The following is a 16,684-nucleotide window of genomic DNA, read 5'->3' on the forward strand; positions in this document are numbered from 1 at the left end:
GCCTACTCCTTAGATTGTGGTCTCTGTTTGGGATGGGGACTGTAAGCCAACATGATTCTCTCAACCCCAGAGCCCGGCACACAGCAAGTGCATAATGAACGCCATCATTATAGAGAAGCAGTGTGGCTTAGTGGAAAGAGCACGGGCTTGGGAGTCAGAGGACATGGGTTCTAATCGATCGCGCCTCCACCATTTGTCTGCTCTGTGACCTTGGGCAAGCCACTTAACTTCTCTGCGCCTCAGTTACCTCATCTGTAAATGACGATTAAGACTGTGAGCTCCACGTGGGACAACCTGATTACCTTGTATCTACCCCAGTGCTTAGAACAGTGCTTGGCACATAGTAAGTGCTTAACAAATACCATAATAATCATAATAATCATTATTATTATATTTGGGTGAGGGAACTTCTCACTGGTTGGTAAAAAGGACTGGAAATTGGCAATTAAAACAAGGAACAAAAAATACCCTCCAAATAATAATGATAAAAACAAAACAGATAAAATCCCTGGCTATCAAGCTTTTGTATTAAATACTACTGCAAATGATGTCTCATTTCTGTGGCATCTATAATTGTAACTATAAAATGACAAAAAAGCAATAATTACTTTTTGTTAGAGACCCAACCTATCCCTTACAGTAAGGGAGAAGTCATTGTAGATCATTTTCAACAGCAGCCTTCCCCAGAGAAATGTTAGTCCGACTTTATATATCATCTTTAGCAGTGGCGTTTAACAAACAAAACAATTTACTCATATTTTATGAAAATCTCGATGTGGTAGCCAAACCTCTGCTCGAAGGAGTAGCTACTGATGCCGCTTTGTGTTGTGTATTTTGAACATTTCCTAGACTAAATACATAACCAAAATGCAGGATGGCCCACTTATAGTAAAAATTATTAAAATTAAAAGGGGCTCGCTTAACTTGACCAAATTCCAAACTTCCTCCAAATCCTCTTTTGGAAGCCAGAGAAGCAAGTGGAATAGAACTCCTTCCATCTTGAAAGCTTTGAGTGCTAGAAAGCTTAAAGACAACAAATAATGAACATAAACTGTGCACCTCCACTGTTCAGCCAGATATTCTCCCCGACCCCATCTCACCCAAAAACATAACAACCGGCCTTTTCTATTTAGGGCCATCCGGTTGTACGTAAGCAGCTGTTCACATCTGGCACGTGGATCCCAACAAAGTCAGTTTCCAAATCTTCATTGCAAGTGCTATATACTATATTTCTTGAAGTCCCCATCTTTAAAGTCCTCCCTAGAGTTTAAATCCTCTCATTACTGCAATTTGTCGTTTCAGTGCAGAGCCAAAGGAGCACTGGTGGTTGGTCTTCCAGATGCTCCAGAGAGCTAATTAGTCTTGACCTCTGAAAGAAGAAGAAAAGGCAGTGGATACACGGTGTTCTCCAACTGCATTTTCAGCTGATTTTCTTGGGCTGGGAACTCACTGACACCATGTTCAAGCTATGAGAAGACACCTACTCTAAGCTAGCAAGTAGAAGTCAAAGTCTCAGTCAAGAGTGGATCTACAAAGTAAACCCTGCGTGGAGTGAACTTAGAACTAGAGTGAAATGTCACAGAGCACAACTTCAGAGAACACAAATTATCCAAGATGGGATTTACATAATTTGACAAAACCTCAAGAGATAGGAGGTTTACAGCTAGTGGGTAGAGCACGGGCCTGGGAATCGGAGGACCTGGCTTCTAATCCTAGCTCTGCTACTTGTCCGCTATGTGACCGTGGGCAAGTCATTTCACTTCCCTGTGCCTCAGTTATCTCATCTGTAAAATAGAGATTAAGTTTATGCGTCCCACGTGGGTCAGGGACTATGTCCATCCTGTTTAGTATGTATCTTTCCCAGTGCTTAGTACAGTGCCTGGCACCTAGTGAACACTCAACAAATACCATAAAAAAATGATGTGGCACGGCAGGGGAAGATTTGGGGAGAACACCCCCCTCAGCATAAAGCCTCAAGTGATGAGAACTACGAATTCTAAAAAATAACGGAGGAAGGATTTTGCATTTAAAACAAATTGCTAATTTCCTTGAATCTCCTCCAAGAGGCCTTCCCTGATTAACTCATTTCCCCACCTGCTACATCCACTTCAGCACTTCCATGCCATCTCCACAATAGGGTATTCATCTTCTACGTATACTTAGATCAGCATGGTAGCAGTTTGGATGGAGAGTAAAAGGGTGGGTTTTAGCAATGTCTTGAAGGTAGAACCGACAAGATTTGGTGACACATTGAACATGTGGGCTGAAGGAGAGAGATGAGTCAAGAATAATGCCAAGGCTACAGACTTGTGAGACAGGGAGGATGGTGGTGTTGTCTACAGCGGTGGGAAATTCATAGGGAGGAAGGGGTCTGGTTGGGAAGGCGAGGAGTTCTGTTTTGGACATGTTAAGTTTGAGCTGCCGGCAGGACAACCAAATAAAGCTGTCGTAAAGGCAGAAGGTAATACAAGACTGCAGAGAAAGCGAGAAAGCGGGTCTGGAGAGGTAGATTTGTGAGTCATTTGTATAGAGATGGTGGCTGACGCTGTGGGAGTGAGTTCTCCAAGGATGTAGGTGTAGATGGAGAATAGAGGAGCACCCAGACCTGAGCCTTGAGGGCCTCCCACGGTCATTGTCTTCCTTTAGTATATCATCCTAATTAATCCTATATAATCCTAGTATATCATATCATCCTATCATGGGAAGCAGCATGCCTCAGTGGAAAGAACACGGGCTTTGGAGTTGGTTCAAATCCCGGCTCCGCCACTTGTCAGCTGTGTGACTTTGGGCAAGTCACTTAACTTCTCTGGGCCTCAGTTACCTGATCCCCCTCTCTATCCCCCCGTCTTACCTCCTTCCCTTCCCCACAGCACCTGTACATATGTATATATGGTTGTACATATTTATTACTCTATTTATTTATTTATTTATTTTACTTGTACATTTCTATCCTATTTATTCTATTTTGTTGGTATGTTTGGTTCTGTTCTCTGTCTCCCCCTTTTAGACTGTGAGCCCACTGCTGGGTAGGGTCTGTCTCTATGTGTTGCCAATTTGTACTTCCCAAGCGCTTAGTACAGTGCTCTGCGCATAGTAAGCGCTCAATAAATACGACTGATTGATTGATTGATTGATTGATCTGTAAAACGGGGATGAAGACTGTGAGCCCCCCGTGGGCCAACCTGATCACCTTGTAAACTCCCCAGCGCTGAGAACAGTGCTTCGCACATAGGAAGCGCGTAATAAATGCCATCATTATCATTATCATGAAAGCGGCGCACGTGGCCTTCGAAACCTTGATTCGGCAAGTGACTAGAAGCCCACTACAAAACCCTCCACGCCGGCCACCGACCGGACCTTTTTTCAGGGAGAGGCGCCCTTGTGCATTGTGGGACTTGTAGTCTCGGCCGACCTAGAGTCGGGCGAGAAACGTAGTGATTGGCTCACGGCGCCAGTTGGGGCGGAGTCCCGGCTGATGACGACTTCCGGTAGCGGAGGCGGTCGCCGTGTCAGTCGCCCCGCCGGCCTTGTTCTCGGTCTCTTTCTCCTTCCGCCTTCCCCGCCGGAATCGCTTTCCGCCGTTGTGGTTGGGTGTTTTCGGCTGTTGAGCGAGTCCGGTGCCCGTTTCCCCTCCCTCACCCCTTCCCCGACTTTCCCGTCGGGGGCGGCGGCCATGGCGAGCTGTTGGAACAGGTATCGGCTGCGCTGCACCCTCCCGGGCCACGACCTCGACGTGCGGGGCGTGGTGTGTGGCCTCTACCCGCCGGGGACCTTCGTGTCCGTGTCCCGGGACCGCACCGCCCGCCTCTGGGCCCCGGACAGGTAAGCGCCCTCGCCGGGGGAGGGGCCCGTTTTCCCTCACGCCCCCCCCCCCCCCCCCCCCATCGGGGGACCAGTCGGGGAGATGGTGAGGAGACGGTCGGTCGCTTGGACTCCATCTCCACCCCCCTAGTTGGGACCGAGTTAGCCAAATCAACCAATCAATCAATCAATCGTATTTATTGAGCGCTTACTATGTGCAGAGCACTGGACTAAGCGCTTGGGAAGGACAAATTGGCATCACATAGAGACAGTCCCTACCCAACAGTGGGCTCACAGTCTAACGCGAAGGCCCACGTCCTTCAGCCTTGGGACTTCTAGAAGGAATTTCCAGCAGCTCGCTTCCTCTTTAACCGATTGCTGCTGATGCCTTGATTTATTTATTTATTACCTATTATTATTAAATAGTAATATTATCAATCACATTAATATTAATTATATTAATATTATCAATTACATTAATATCAATTCTATTAATATTATTAATTACATTAATATTAATCACATTAATATCATTAATTATATTAATATTAATTATATCAATATTATTAATTACGTTGATATTAATCATATTAATATTATTGATTACATTAATATTAATTATATTAATATTATTAATTACATTAATATCAATTCTATTGATATTATTGATTATATTAATATTGATTGTACTAATTTTGTTAGTATTGATAATATTAATGTTAATTATGTTGGTGTTAATAATATTGATATTAATTATATTATTATTGTTATTTCTTATTATTATTTCACGCATCCCTGCGGCGGTTGCTGTGGATCACCGTGCTGCGAGGTGATCGTACCGGCTGTAAGGGTGGCAGTTATCAATACTTAGACTGTGAGCCCACTGTCGGGTAGGGACTGTCTCTATATATTGCCAATTTGTGCTTCCCAAGCGCTTAGCACAGTGCTCTGCACATAGTAAGCGCTCGATAAATACGATTGATGAGGATGATGATGATTATTTAATATTAATAATATTGATATAAATTAAATTAACATTATTATTTATTTTTATTATTATTTTGTCACGCATCCCTGCGGCGGTTGGAGTGGATCACCGTGCTGCGAGGTGATCGTACCGGCTGTAAGGGTGGCAGTCATCAATACTTAGACTGTGAGCCCACTGTCGGGTAGGGACTGTCTCTATATATTGCCAATTTGTACTTCCCAAGCGCTTAGCACAGTGCTCTGCACATAGTAAGCGCTCGATAAATACGATTGATGATGAGGATGATTATTATTATTTAATATTAATATTGTTATTATTTATTTTTATTATTATTTTGTCACGCATTCCTGTGGTGGTTGGAGTGGATCACCCTGCTGCGAGGTGATCATACCAGCTGTAAGGGTGGCAGTCATCAGTACTGAGACTGTGAGCCCACTGTTGGGTAGGGGCTGTCTCTATATATTGCCAATTTGTACTTCCCAAGCGCTTAGTCCAGTGCTCTGCACACAGTAAGCGCTCAATAAATACGATTGATGAGGATGATTATCATTTAATATTAATATTATTAATTATATTAATGTTAATTAAATTAATATTATTATTATTTATTTTTATTATTATTTTTTCACGCATCCCTGCGGCGGTTGCAGTAGATCACCGTGCTGCGAGGTGATCATACCGGCTGTAAGGGTGGCAGTCATCAATACTTAGACTGTGAGCCCACTGTTGGGTAGGGACTGTCTCTATATATTGCCAATTTGTACTTCCCAAGCGCTTGGCACAGTGCTCTGCACATAGTAAGCGCTCAATAAATACGATTGATGATGATGATGATTATTATTTAATATTAATATTATTTATTTTTATTATTATTTTGTCACGCATCCCTGCAGCGGTTGCTGTGGATCACCGTGCTGCGAGGTGATCGTACCGGCTGTAAGGGTGGCAGTCATCAATACTTAGACTGTGAGCCCACTGTTGGGTAGGGACTGTCTCTATATATTGCCAATTTGTACTTCCCAAGCGCTTGGCACAGTGCTCTGCACATAGTAAGCGCTCAATAAATACGATGATGATGATGATGATGATGATTATTTAATATTAATATTATTTATTTTTATTATTATTTTGTCACGCATCCCTGCGGCGGTTGGAGTGGATCACCATGCTGCGAGGTGATCCTACCGGCTGTAAGGGTGGCAGTTATCAGTACTTAGACTGTGAGCCGACTGTTGGGTAGGGACTGTCTCTATATATTGCCAATTTGTACTTCCCAAGCGCTTAGCACAGTGCTCTGCACATAGTAAGTGCTCAATTAATACGATTGATTATTATTATTATTATTTAATGTTAATATTATTAATTATATTAATATTAATTATATTAATATTATTATTATTTATTATTATTATTATTATTTTTTCACGCATCCCTGCGGCGGTTGCAGTAGATCACCATGCTGCAAGGTGATCATACCGGCTGTAAGGGTGGCAGTCATCAATACTTAGACTGTGAGCCCACTGTTGGGTAGGGACTGTCTCTATATATTGCCAATTTGTACTTCCCAAGCGCTTAGTACAGTGCTCTGCACATAGTAAGCGCTCAATAAATACGATTGATGATGATGATGATGATTTAATATTAATATTATTAATTAAATTAATATTATTATTATTTATTTTTATTATTATTTTGTCACGCATCCCTGCGGCGGTTGGAGTAGATCACCGTGCTGCGAGGTGATCATACCGGCTGTAAGGGTGGCAGTTATCAATAAGACTGTGAGCCCACTGTTGGGTAGGGACTGTCTCTATATATTGCCAATTTGTACTTCCCAAGCGCTTAGCACAGTGCTCTGCACATAGTAAGTGCTCGATAAATACGATTGATGAGGATGATGGTTATTATTTAATATTAATATTAGTAATTATATTAATATTAATTATATTAATATTATTATTTATTTTTATTATTATTTTGTCACGCATCCCTGCGGCGGTTGGAGTGGATCACCGTGCTGCGAGGTGATCATACCGGCTGTAAGGGTGGCAGTCATCAATACTTAGACTGTGAGCCCACTGTTGGGTAGGGACTGTCTCTATATATTGCCAATTTGTACTTCCCAAGCGCTTAGCACAGTGCTCTGCACATAGTAAGCGCTCAATAAATACGATTGATGAGGATGATTTAATATTAACATTATTAATTGTATTAATATTAATTATATTGATATTATTATTATTTATTTTTATTATTATTTTTTCACGCATCCCTGCGGCGGTTGGAGTGGATCACCGTGCTGCGAGGTGATCATACCGGCTGTAAGGGTGGCAGTTATCAATACTTAGACTGTGAGCCCACTGTTGGGTAGGGACTGTCTCTATATATTGCCAATTTGTACTTCCCAAGTGCTTAGCACAGTGCTCTGCACATAGTAAGTGCTCAATAAATACGATTAATGATGATGATTATTATTTAATATTAATAGTATTAATAATATTAATATTAATTAAATTATTATTATTATTATTTATTTTTATTATTATTTTGTCACGCATCCCTGCGGCGGTTGGAGTAGATCACCGTGCTGCGAGGTGATCGTACTGGCTGTAAGGGTGGCAGTTATCAATAAGACTGTGAGCCCACTGTTGGGTAGGGACTGTCTCTATATATTGCCAATTTGTACTTCCTAAGCGCTTAGTACAGTGCTCTGCGCATAGTAAGTGCTCAATAAATGCGATTGATGATGATGATGATTATTATTTAATATTAATATTAATTATATTAATATTAATTATATTAATATTATTATTATTTATTTTCATTATTATTTTTTCATGCATCCCTGCGGCGGTTGGAGTGGATCACCGTGCTGCGAGGTGATCATACCGGCTGTAAGGGTGGCAGTTATCAATACTTAGACTGTGAGCCCACTGTTGGGTAGGGACTGTCTCTATATGTTGCCAACTTGTCCTTCCCAAGCGCTTAGTCCAGTGCTCTGCACACAGTAAGCGCTCAATAAATATGATTGATGATGATGATTGAAGGCGGTTTGGTCAACTGTAAATTGCTTTTCATCATGTGGCTTTGGGCGTGTGGCGTCGGAGAACCGTATCTAGGTGACTTGGGGGGTTCTTGGAGCCGAGGTCCTCTTTACCGGCTTCTCTGCTTTAAAATGTGTTTAATTTGCTCGAAAGGAATTGAGAATAGGAGGTCCTCTTTACCGGCTTCTCTGCTTTAAAATGTGTTTAATTTGCTCGAAAGGAATTGAGAATAGGAGGTCCTCTTTACCGGCTTCTCTGCTTTAAAATGTGTTTAATTTGCTCGAAAGGAATTGAGAATAGGAGGTCCTCTTTACCGGCTTCTCTACGTTAAAATGTGTTTAATTTGCCCAAAAGGAATGGAGAATAGGAGCAGGAATCATTGCCTGGGTGTTTGACAGAGTTTTTAGGCAAGCCTGAAGGTTTAAAAAAAAAAAAAGTAGCTCTCGTTATGCCACTTAAGCTTTTCTTCGAGCAGTCGGCAGTATTTCTTGAGCTCCTACCCCGTGCAGAGCACTGCTCTAAGTACAATAGAGAGAGCAGTTAATTAGTAGATATGGTTCCTGCCATTAAGGAGCTTACAATCTAGCAGAGAAGACAGCCTCTAGAAGCAATATTTATTTATTCAATCGTATTTATTGAGCACTTGCTGTGTGCAGAGCACTGTACTAAGCGCTTGGGAAGTACAAGTTGGCAACATATAGAGACGGTCCCTACCCAACAGAGGGCTCACAGTCTAGAAGGGGGAGACAGACGACAAAACAAAACATATTAACAAAATAAAATAAATAGAATAATAGTAAATACGTACAAGTAAAATAAATAGAATAATAAATCTGTACAAGCATGCAGGTGCTGTGGGGAGGGGAATAAAGAGATGTACATGAGTGCCAAGGTGAGGTACACACGTAGCCGAAAAAATGCTTATTTGTATGCCATTTCATTTTATCCTAACATTCCAGTAACTTAGAGGAGCAGATGTTATAATTAAGCTGAGGCAAAAAATAAAGTGATGTGCCCAAGATTTTGCCATGAGTCAATTTTTCAGAGCCATGTCTTGAGCCCAGGTTTTTCAGCTAAAACTGACCTGCAACCCAGACCAGTCCTAGAAGTGACTTGGTTTTCTGTAGTGTTTTCTGGATGGGAGATGATTTAGAGCAGTGGGCTGTTTGGGGGCAAAAAAAAATCTTGGGTCCACCGAAAAATGGAATGGAAGGCAGACTTTGTCTGAGCTAGGCCACAGCTGAAGTAGGCAAGGTGAAGTTTTCTAAAGTATTTGCTTCAATATTAAGCTTCTACATGGAAGAGAAATAGTTCAGTGGCTAAGCAGTAGACTGGAAATAGCAAATTAATTGCATAACTGGGAATAATTCTGTGTGATCTTGGGCAGATCACTTCATCTCCCTATGTTAATTTTTTATTTATCTTGGGGTGTATTTCAGCTCACTGCATCAATACACGTATATTGTTACTCTGTTGCTTCTCGCTGCCTGTATAATTTATTTTAGTGTCTCCCTCCTTCCTCTCCCCCTCCGCATCCCCCCCCGCCTTACCTCCTTTCCCTCAGCACTTGTATGTATGTTTGCACATATTTATTACTCTATTTTGTACATATTTACTATTCTATTTATTTTATTTTGTTAACATGTTTTGTTGTCTGTCTCCCCCTTCTAGACTGGGAGCCCGCTGTTGGGTAGGGACCGTCTCTATATGTTGCAAACTTGTACTTCCCAAGCGCTTGGTACAGTGCTCTGCACGCAAGTGCTCAATAAATGCGATTGAATGAATGGAGTGAAGTTCCTTAAGATCAAGGATCGTCAGTTAAATTTGTTGTACTCTCCCCTGCCCTTAGTACAGTACTTAATTGAGTCTATCTTGGGATGGACTTCCTTGGTGTAGTCCATTGCGTTGTAGTATGACCCTGATAGCTACTGGATATGAGGATATTACTGGACATGAGGATAGTACTAGGGATATTGCTATCATGGTCGCGTGAGTAGAAGCCCATTTCCTCTTGTTTGGGCCTCAGTGAGCACAGAACAACAATCCTTCAAAAAGACAACCAAATGACCCCTTAGCCATAGTGTAAGCAGTCCCTAATTTTGTTAACCTTGTATGAATTTTGTTGTCCTTTTTTATGGTATTTAAGGGCTTACTGTGTGCCACACACTACTAAGCGGTAGGGTAGATACAGGCTAATCAGGTTGAACGTGGTCCCTGTCCCACACTGGGCTCACGGTCTTAATCCCCATTTTACAGATGAGGTAATTGAGGCACAGAGAAGGTAAGCGACATGCCCACGGTCACACAGCAGACATGTGGGCAGAGGCAGGATTAGAACCCAGGTCCTTTTGACTCCGGCCTATGCTCTATCCATCAGGCCATGCTGCTTTTCCCTTTTAATCTTTCCATTTTCTTTTCCTTCATAAAGTGATAAGACCCAATCGTACCCACATCCTTAAGAACGATCTGATAGATTGTAAGCCCGGTGCTGGCAGGGATTGTTTCTATTGCTGAATTGTACTTTCCAAGCGCTTAGTACAGTGCTCTGCACACAGTAAGTGCTCCATAAATATGATTGAATGAATGAATCAGGGCATTGAAGAGTGGAAGAACTATGTCCCCACTCTTCTGTGTCGTGCTCCTGCTAATGCATCCCAGGACCGTGTCGGCTTTTTAAGCTACACTTCACCGATGACTCGTTTTCAGCTTGCGATTAACTCTGTCTAACCTCCAGGTCTCTTTCTGCTCTTTTGCACCCTGTGCCTTCTCCCTGTTGTGCTGGTAGGCTCTAGGTGAATCCTTAAATATGTGCCTGAAACAGTGTCTTTTTTGAAGACTAATCAGCATTACTCAAATATGGTGATGTCCTTGACATAACTGCTGTTGCTACTGCTCTCTACCACAGCTGCTATGACTGCCTATGCTCCTTTAGGCCGGTTTGTTATTTGGCTGCCTTCCAGCTAGATTACTGCAACAACCTCCTTACTGTTCTTTCCCTCTAACCTCTTCCTCGTTCAGCGTGTCTTGGATACACCTGCCCTTATCATGTTTTCAAACACTGACCAGAGAGCACATCTCACTCCCCTCCTCGAAAATCTCCAAAGACTTCGCGTTGCTTGCCATATAAAGCGGGAACAATTGACCGTCGGCTTCATGGCATTTTATTAACTATCACCTGTCTGTTTCCTTTTGCTGCACTCCAACTTGTGCTCTTTCTCTCTCCCAAGCTAACTTTACTGCCCCTCGCTTTCGCTGCTTCAGCCTCTGACTCATTACGTATGCCTTTTGCCCTGCTTGAAATGCTTTATCTTTCCAGCTTCGCCAGTCCATGTCCCTCTCCTCCTTCCAAGGTCTCCTTTAAAACACAAAACCAAAAAAACCCACCTTCAAGATCCATTTCTCAACGGACTCCCCCACACCTCCCTGGGGTTTGTTTGCCATCTCACCAACTATTTACCCACTATTTATATTTTTACATGTGTCCGTTTGTATTCTCTCGCTTTTCAACTTGTAAGTTTATGATAGTACATGTAAATTTATGATAGTACCCCGGTTGACTGGGAAGCAAAGCGAACTTCACTCATAAAGAAGCAGCTGCAGCACCATAGCCAATTGAGATTGTTGGTGCCAAGAAAAAGGGTGAGAATAGGAGGGGATGGGAAGAAAAGGAAGAGCAGGAGAAAGAATTAGAGCAGAAAGAGGTTTTGCTCCTTTCCTCTGCTCTTCCACTCAACCCCCCATGTTTGACAAGGGGCTCTCAAAAATGCGGCTGGTGATTCCCACTATTTCATTTAGTGTTTCTTTCCTAAAACTGCAGCCCCCAGATGAAATTTTCATTCGATCACATTTATTGAGCGCTTATTGTGTGCAGAGCACTGTACTAAGCACTTGGAAAGTACAATTCAGGGACAAATACAGTATGTCAGGTTGTCAAATCTTTGGTTGTAATTACATAAATGAGCGTTGACCGGCATCTGTGTCTTTTCAGTCCTAACAGGGGATTTACCGAGATACACCTTATGAGCGGCCACTCCAATTTTGTATCTTGCGTGTGCATCATACCTGCAAGTGACATATATCCTCGTGGACTTGTTGCCACTGGAGGAAATGACCACAATATTTGTGTCTTCACACTGGACAGGTCCTCACCCCTTTATGTACTGAAAGGTCACAAAAATACTGGTAGGTATACTTGAATGTAGGGAGGGGGCAGTAACTTGAGATGGAGTGCCATTGACTGAATTTTCTAAACCTTTTGCAGGCCGCACGCACACTTGTCCAACTGCCAGGGCGACAGGGAGAGTGGCTGGGAGGTGTTGGCGCAGAAATGACTCTCCCCTCAGTTCTGCCATAATGTGGGGTTTGGCTAGAGCGTTGTTGGGGACTAGAGGAGCGTTGGTCCGGCATCCCAGACTTGGCCAGATAGAGCACCTTGTGGTTTCGGAAGAAATAGTTCGCTTGCATGATGTTGGCCCTCTAGACCGTGAACTTGCTGTGGGCAGGAATGTGTCTACCAGCTCCGTTATATTGTTCTGTTTTGTTCTCCCCAGCACTTAGTGCAGTGCTCTGCATCCAGTAAGTGTTCAGTAAATACCATTGATTGACATAAGGGGGACTACAATTTGAGTTTTCTTAATGCAGGGTTTTGCAAGAATGCAGCCTTTGTGTTCCAGGAGAGCTTAGCGTACTTCTTTCTGTGGAGGCTCCAACTGCCTTCAGGCCTTTAATGGAATCGTGCCGTGGCCTCCACTGTGTCCAGCAGTTCTGGAGGCCGCAGAATGCAGGGATGCAGATGGCATCTGGGAGGGCACACGGTACTTGCCGTGGGTGAATTTACAGCCGCTTCTGCCGGGGAGAGATCGGAGGGCCATATCTCACCTTTGAGTTAGAGTGACTCATGAAGAGGCCAAAAATGGCATAATGGGCCATATTTTGCCCATTCCTGCTTTAATAATCCCTCTGTGGCCTCTGTTTTTTATAATAAGTGTAAATCTTCTCTACATCGGTCAACACTTGGAAATCTGAATCCAGTTTAGAGAATAAACTCTTCCCATTTTGCACTCCCACATTGGGGGGGTTGACCAGTTCGTGGTGAGTGCTCCATATTGACACTTAGATTTATGCAGCGTGGCTCAGTGGAAAGAGCACGGGCTTTGGAGTCGGAGGTCATGGGTTCGAATCCCGACTCCACCACATGACGGCTGTGTGGCCTTGGGCAAGTCACTTAACTTCTCTGAGCCTCAGTTACCTCATCTGTAAAATGGGGATTGATTGTGAGCCCCACGTGGGGCAACTTGATCACCTTGTACTCCCCCCCAGCGCTTAGAACAGTGCTCTGCACATAGTAAGCGCTTAACAAATGCCATCATTAATTAATTCATTCATTATGCAGTTTGAGGCAGTGATTTGCTGTCCTTCATAGATAATCTGGCCTTGAACTTGTGTTGGTCGAACAAATTGAGTTGAATGTGTTTGGGAACCCTGTGCTTAATGTGGATTCTCCTGGGGCATGTAAAGATGTAGTGGTGTAAAATGATAAAGTATATCAGCCCACTCTCCGTGGCATATTGCTGATATGGATGAACGGGTTTACAAATCTATATAAGAAATAAGGTCTGAAAACATTATTCAAGGTCCTTCCAAAACTCGAAAATATGAGCATTAAAAACAAATGCTTAAAATCTAAAAAAGAAAGGATTTTTGATGTTTGTTTTTAAATTGGGGGAAACGGGTGTTCCTTTAGAGTCCCTTAACTCCCTTTACCCTCACAAAAATCAAGGGAATATACTGACACTTCATGGTGATGACTACAATTGCATGTGTCTTGAAGAAATTTTCGGGTGCAGACTTTGCATCATCATCTGATTGTCTTCTGGCAATATTCAGTATAATTTTTCCTCACTCTACTCCACTCATTTACACTGAAGAAGGTAAAGTATGTCTTGGAATCTTTTTTGGCTCTTGGCGAGAGGCTGTGACAGAAAGGCTCAAGCACACAAGATAGTTTGTGTAGTGATCTACAAGGAATAGGCAATTTAGAATGAAACTTTGAAAAGTCAAATATCACTTTTTTCTCCTCTGCCCCAAGTGAAGAGAAATTATTGTGGGATTTTTTTTGGGGGGTGGGGGTGGGGATAGTGAGTTACCTGTTCACGTCTTCGCATTCCAACAGCAACAATACTATTGGAAAGTTAGAACTGGGAAAACTTGATGAATTTTCCAACTCATTTCAAATTCTGATTTTTGGTAAGTTTTAAGTGCCATTGGATTTTAAGTTCTCTGTTTCACGTTGCACTGGTTCATGAATTTCGCTGAGTGATTGACCGGTGCAGAGGTTGACAAACCAATGGCCCACGAGCTTTATCCAGCTCTCCGTTGGAGCCAGATGTGGCTCCCTGAGCCCCAGGCCCCATGTGGGGAAGAGCCTCCCTCCTGGGTCTGTGGTGCAGCCAGGCTCGGGAGAGCAGGAAGCACAGGCTGCTTAAGAACGGGAGGACTTGGAAGACTGAATTCCCCTTTCCAGAGTGGAAGGGTTGACCAGTGCCCCATCAGTCGAAGAGCAATTCACGGGAACAGAAACGTATGCCCACCTCATTGGTTGGCTTGCCATGTTTTGTGCTTTAGGCAGAGGAAATGTTAATCGTATCTATTTGAAACACTTCGTTACAGTTTGCAGCCTTTCCTCTGGGAAATTTGGAACGTTACTTAGTGGCTCTTGGGACACTACAGCCAAGGTCTGGTTGAACGACAAATGCATGATGACCTTACAGGTACGGTACCTTGGCGTTAGTATGCTAGTATTTTAGTTAAGTATCTTTGGGAAGTGCCTTATGGTTTTGCGTCTATTTAAGCAACTACTAATCTTGTAGGGTCACACGGCTGCGGTGTGGGCAGTGAAGATATTACCTGAACAAGGTTTAATGTTGACTGGATCAGCAGACAAGACCATTAAACTCTGGAAGGCTGGAAGATGTGAGAGGACATTCTCGGGTAAGATTGGATAACAAGATTGGTAGTATTTCTTGGTCTGAGTCAGTATATTTTTCTAGTGCATTATTCCTGGGAATTTAGAGTGGAATTAGAGTCCCAGCAGTATATTTGAACTATTGATGAGGTCAGGAATAATTTTTCTGGTTGAAGTAAATGTGATTACATTATATTTTTCTAGAGCATGTTTTCTTCAGGCATTCCTCTGTTGTTGCTGGCACATTTTCTCTCCTTTTTTTGTTTTGTTCCTGCTGATGTCACCTTGACTCCAGGCATTAAAAAAAAAAAAAAAAGGCTTCATACAGCTTCTTGAAAGACTCCTGGGCTGGACAGATGGATGTACTTAGCAGAGAAATCCACGTTCCCGAGGTCCTCAGAAAAGGGCACCCCAGCCATTCTGGAAGTCAGTGTAAAATGGAGGAAAATTCTGTTAGGGCTTAGTAACAACTCATTCCTAATTATTTAGATTTATCAATATTAAATGGAAGTTTCTACATTTCTCAACTAAATATAAATTCAGTGGACCTAATACTGTCTCAGTCATTAATCAACCGATGGATTTGTGGAGCACCTACCGGGTGCAGAGCACTGTATTAAAAGTTGGAGAGAGTACAGTGAAATTAGCAGACATAAGCCCTTTCCAGAATCTTACAATCTAGTGAGGGAGATGGACCCTAAAGTGGTACCAGGAGGAAACGATCGAGTACAAAGATATGTATATAAGTGCTACAGGGTGGCGTAGAAGTACTTAAGTGTCTGCTGGGAATTGTAGGGGGTGGCGAGGGAGTGTTATAAACTGGGGAGGTCAATCAGGAAAGGGAGAATGCTTTTTCAGAAAGGCTTTGCAGTTGGGGGAGCTGGGCATGTTGGTTGCGAAAGGGGAGGGAGCTGTTGCCGTGAAGAAGGAAGGTATGCACAAGAACTTGGCAGTGTGGGGGTGAGAATGAGCCACATTGGGTAGGTTGGTCAGTTGTATTTATTGAGCACCTACTGTGTGCAGAGCACTGTACTGAGCACTTGAGAGAGTACAGTAGAGAGTCGGTAGACATGTTCCCCACCCAAAATAAGCTTAGGTCATTTGGAGTGTAATGGGAGAAGAGAGTGGTTAAGTAGGGGCGAAAAAGCCAGTGGGCTTTCTTAAAGCCAGTAGTCAGGAGCTTCTGCGTGATGCAGAGAGGAATGGGTAACCATTGGAGATTTTTAAGGAGTGGGGAGAATGTTGTAGAAAGATGGGCCGGGCTCAGAGTCAGTATACACTGGCAGCCTGTGATTTTAATGCATCTTTACGTGCATTTATACACGGGAAAATATTTCTAAAAAAATGTCCCATCTAAATAATAATAATAATTATGGTATTAAGCGCTTACTATGTGCCAGGCACCGTACTGAGTGCTGAGGTGGATACAAGCAAATTGGATTGGACACAGTCCACGTCCCACATGGGGCTCACAGTCTTAATCCCCATTTTACAGATGAGGTAATTGAAGCACAGGGAAGTGAAGTGTCTTGCCCAAGGCCACACAGCAAACAAGTGGTGGAGCCGGGATTAGAACCCATGACCTTCTAACTCCCAGGCCCGTACTCTATCCACTACACCATGCTGCTTGCCTGTATTACGCCACGCTGCGTAAAAGTGGTCTAGTCTACCTTGACTGTCTCAGAGATGGCCCTTGGGCTAGGACTGGCCGGGCAGACTGGCCCCAGGTGGAGCAGGGGCAGGGAGAAAGGGAATGGAGGTGGGAGGGCTCCAGAGAGGCAGATGGGTGGGGGTCTGAGAAGATGGATTGATGATGATGATGATTGTGGCCTTCTGCGAAGCCAGGTAACATGGTGGAGTTGTATACTGTGATGGTTTAGTACAGTG

General features: G+C 43.1%; 1 protein-coding gene across 2 annotated transcripts in view; it reads left to right on the forward strand.

Moving 5' to 3' along the window:
- The first annotated feature begins 3,536 nt into the window (after positions 1-3,536).
- PLAA (phospholipase A2 activating protein) overlaps positions 3,537-16,684 on the forward strand; it is a 40,232-nt gene continuing 27,084 nt past the window's right edge. The window contains exons 1-4 of one of the 2 annotated variants that reach the window (XM_038769791.1): positions 3,537-3,822; positions 11,822-12,015; positions 14,503-14,603; positions 14,703-14,823. In XM_038769791.1, the coding sequence (XP_038625719.1) occupies positions 3,674-3,822; positions 11,822-12,015; positions 14,503-14,603; positions 14,703-14,823 (565 nt within the window). In that variant the 5' untranslated portion in view covers positions 3,537-3,673. Of the gene's footprint in view, positions 3,823-11,821; positions 12,016-13,539; positions 13,764-14,502; positions 14,604-14,702; positions 14,824-16,684 lie in introns of those variants that run through there. The other variant, XM_038769792.1, reaches the window with a different exon arrangement.

This window comes from Tachyglossus aculeatus, chromosome X4 (genome assembly GCF_015852505.1).
Source record: "Tachyglossus aculeatus isolate mTacAcu1 chromosome X4, mTacAcu1.pri, whole genome shotgun sequence".
Lineage (NCBI taxonomy): Eukaryota > Metazoa > Chordata > Mammalia > Monotremata > Tachyglossidae > Tachyglossus > Tachyglossus aculeatus.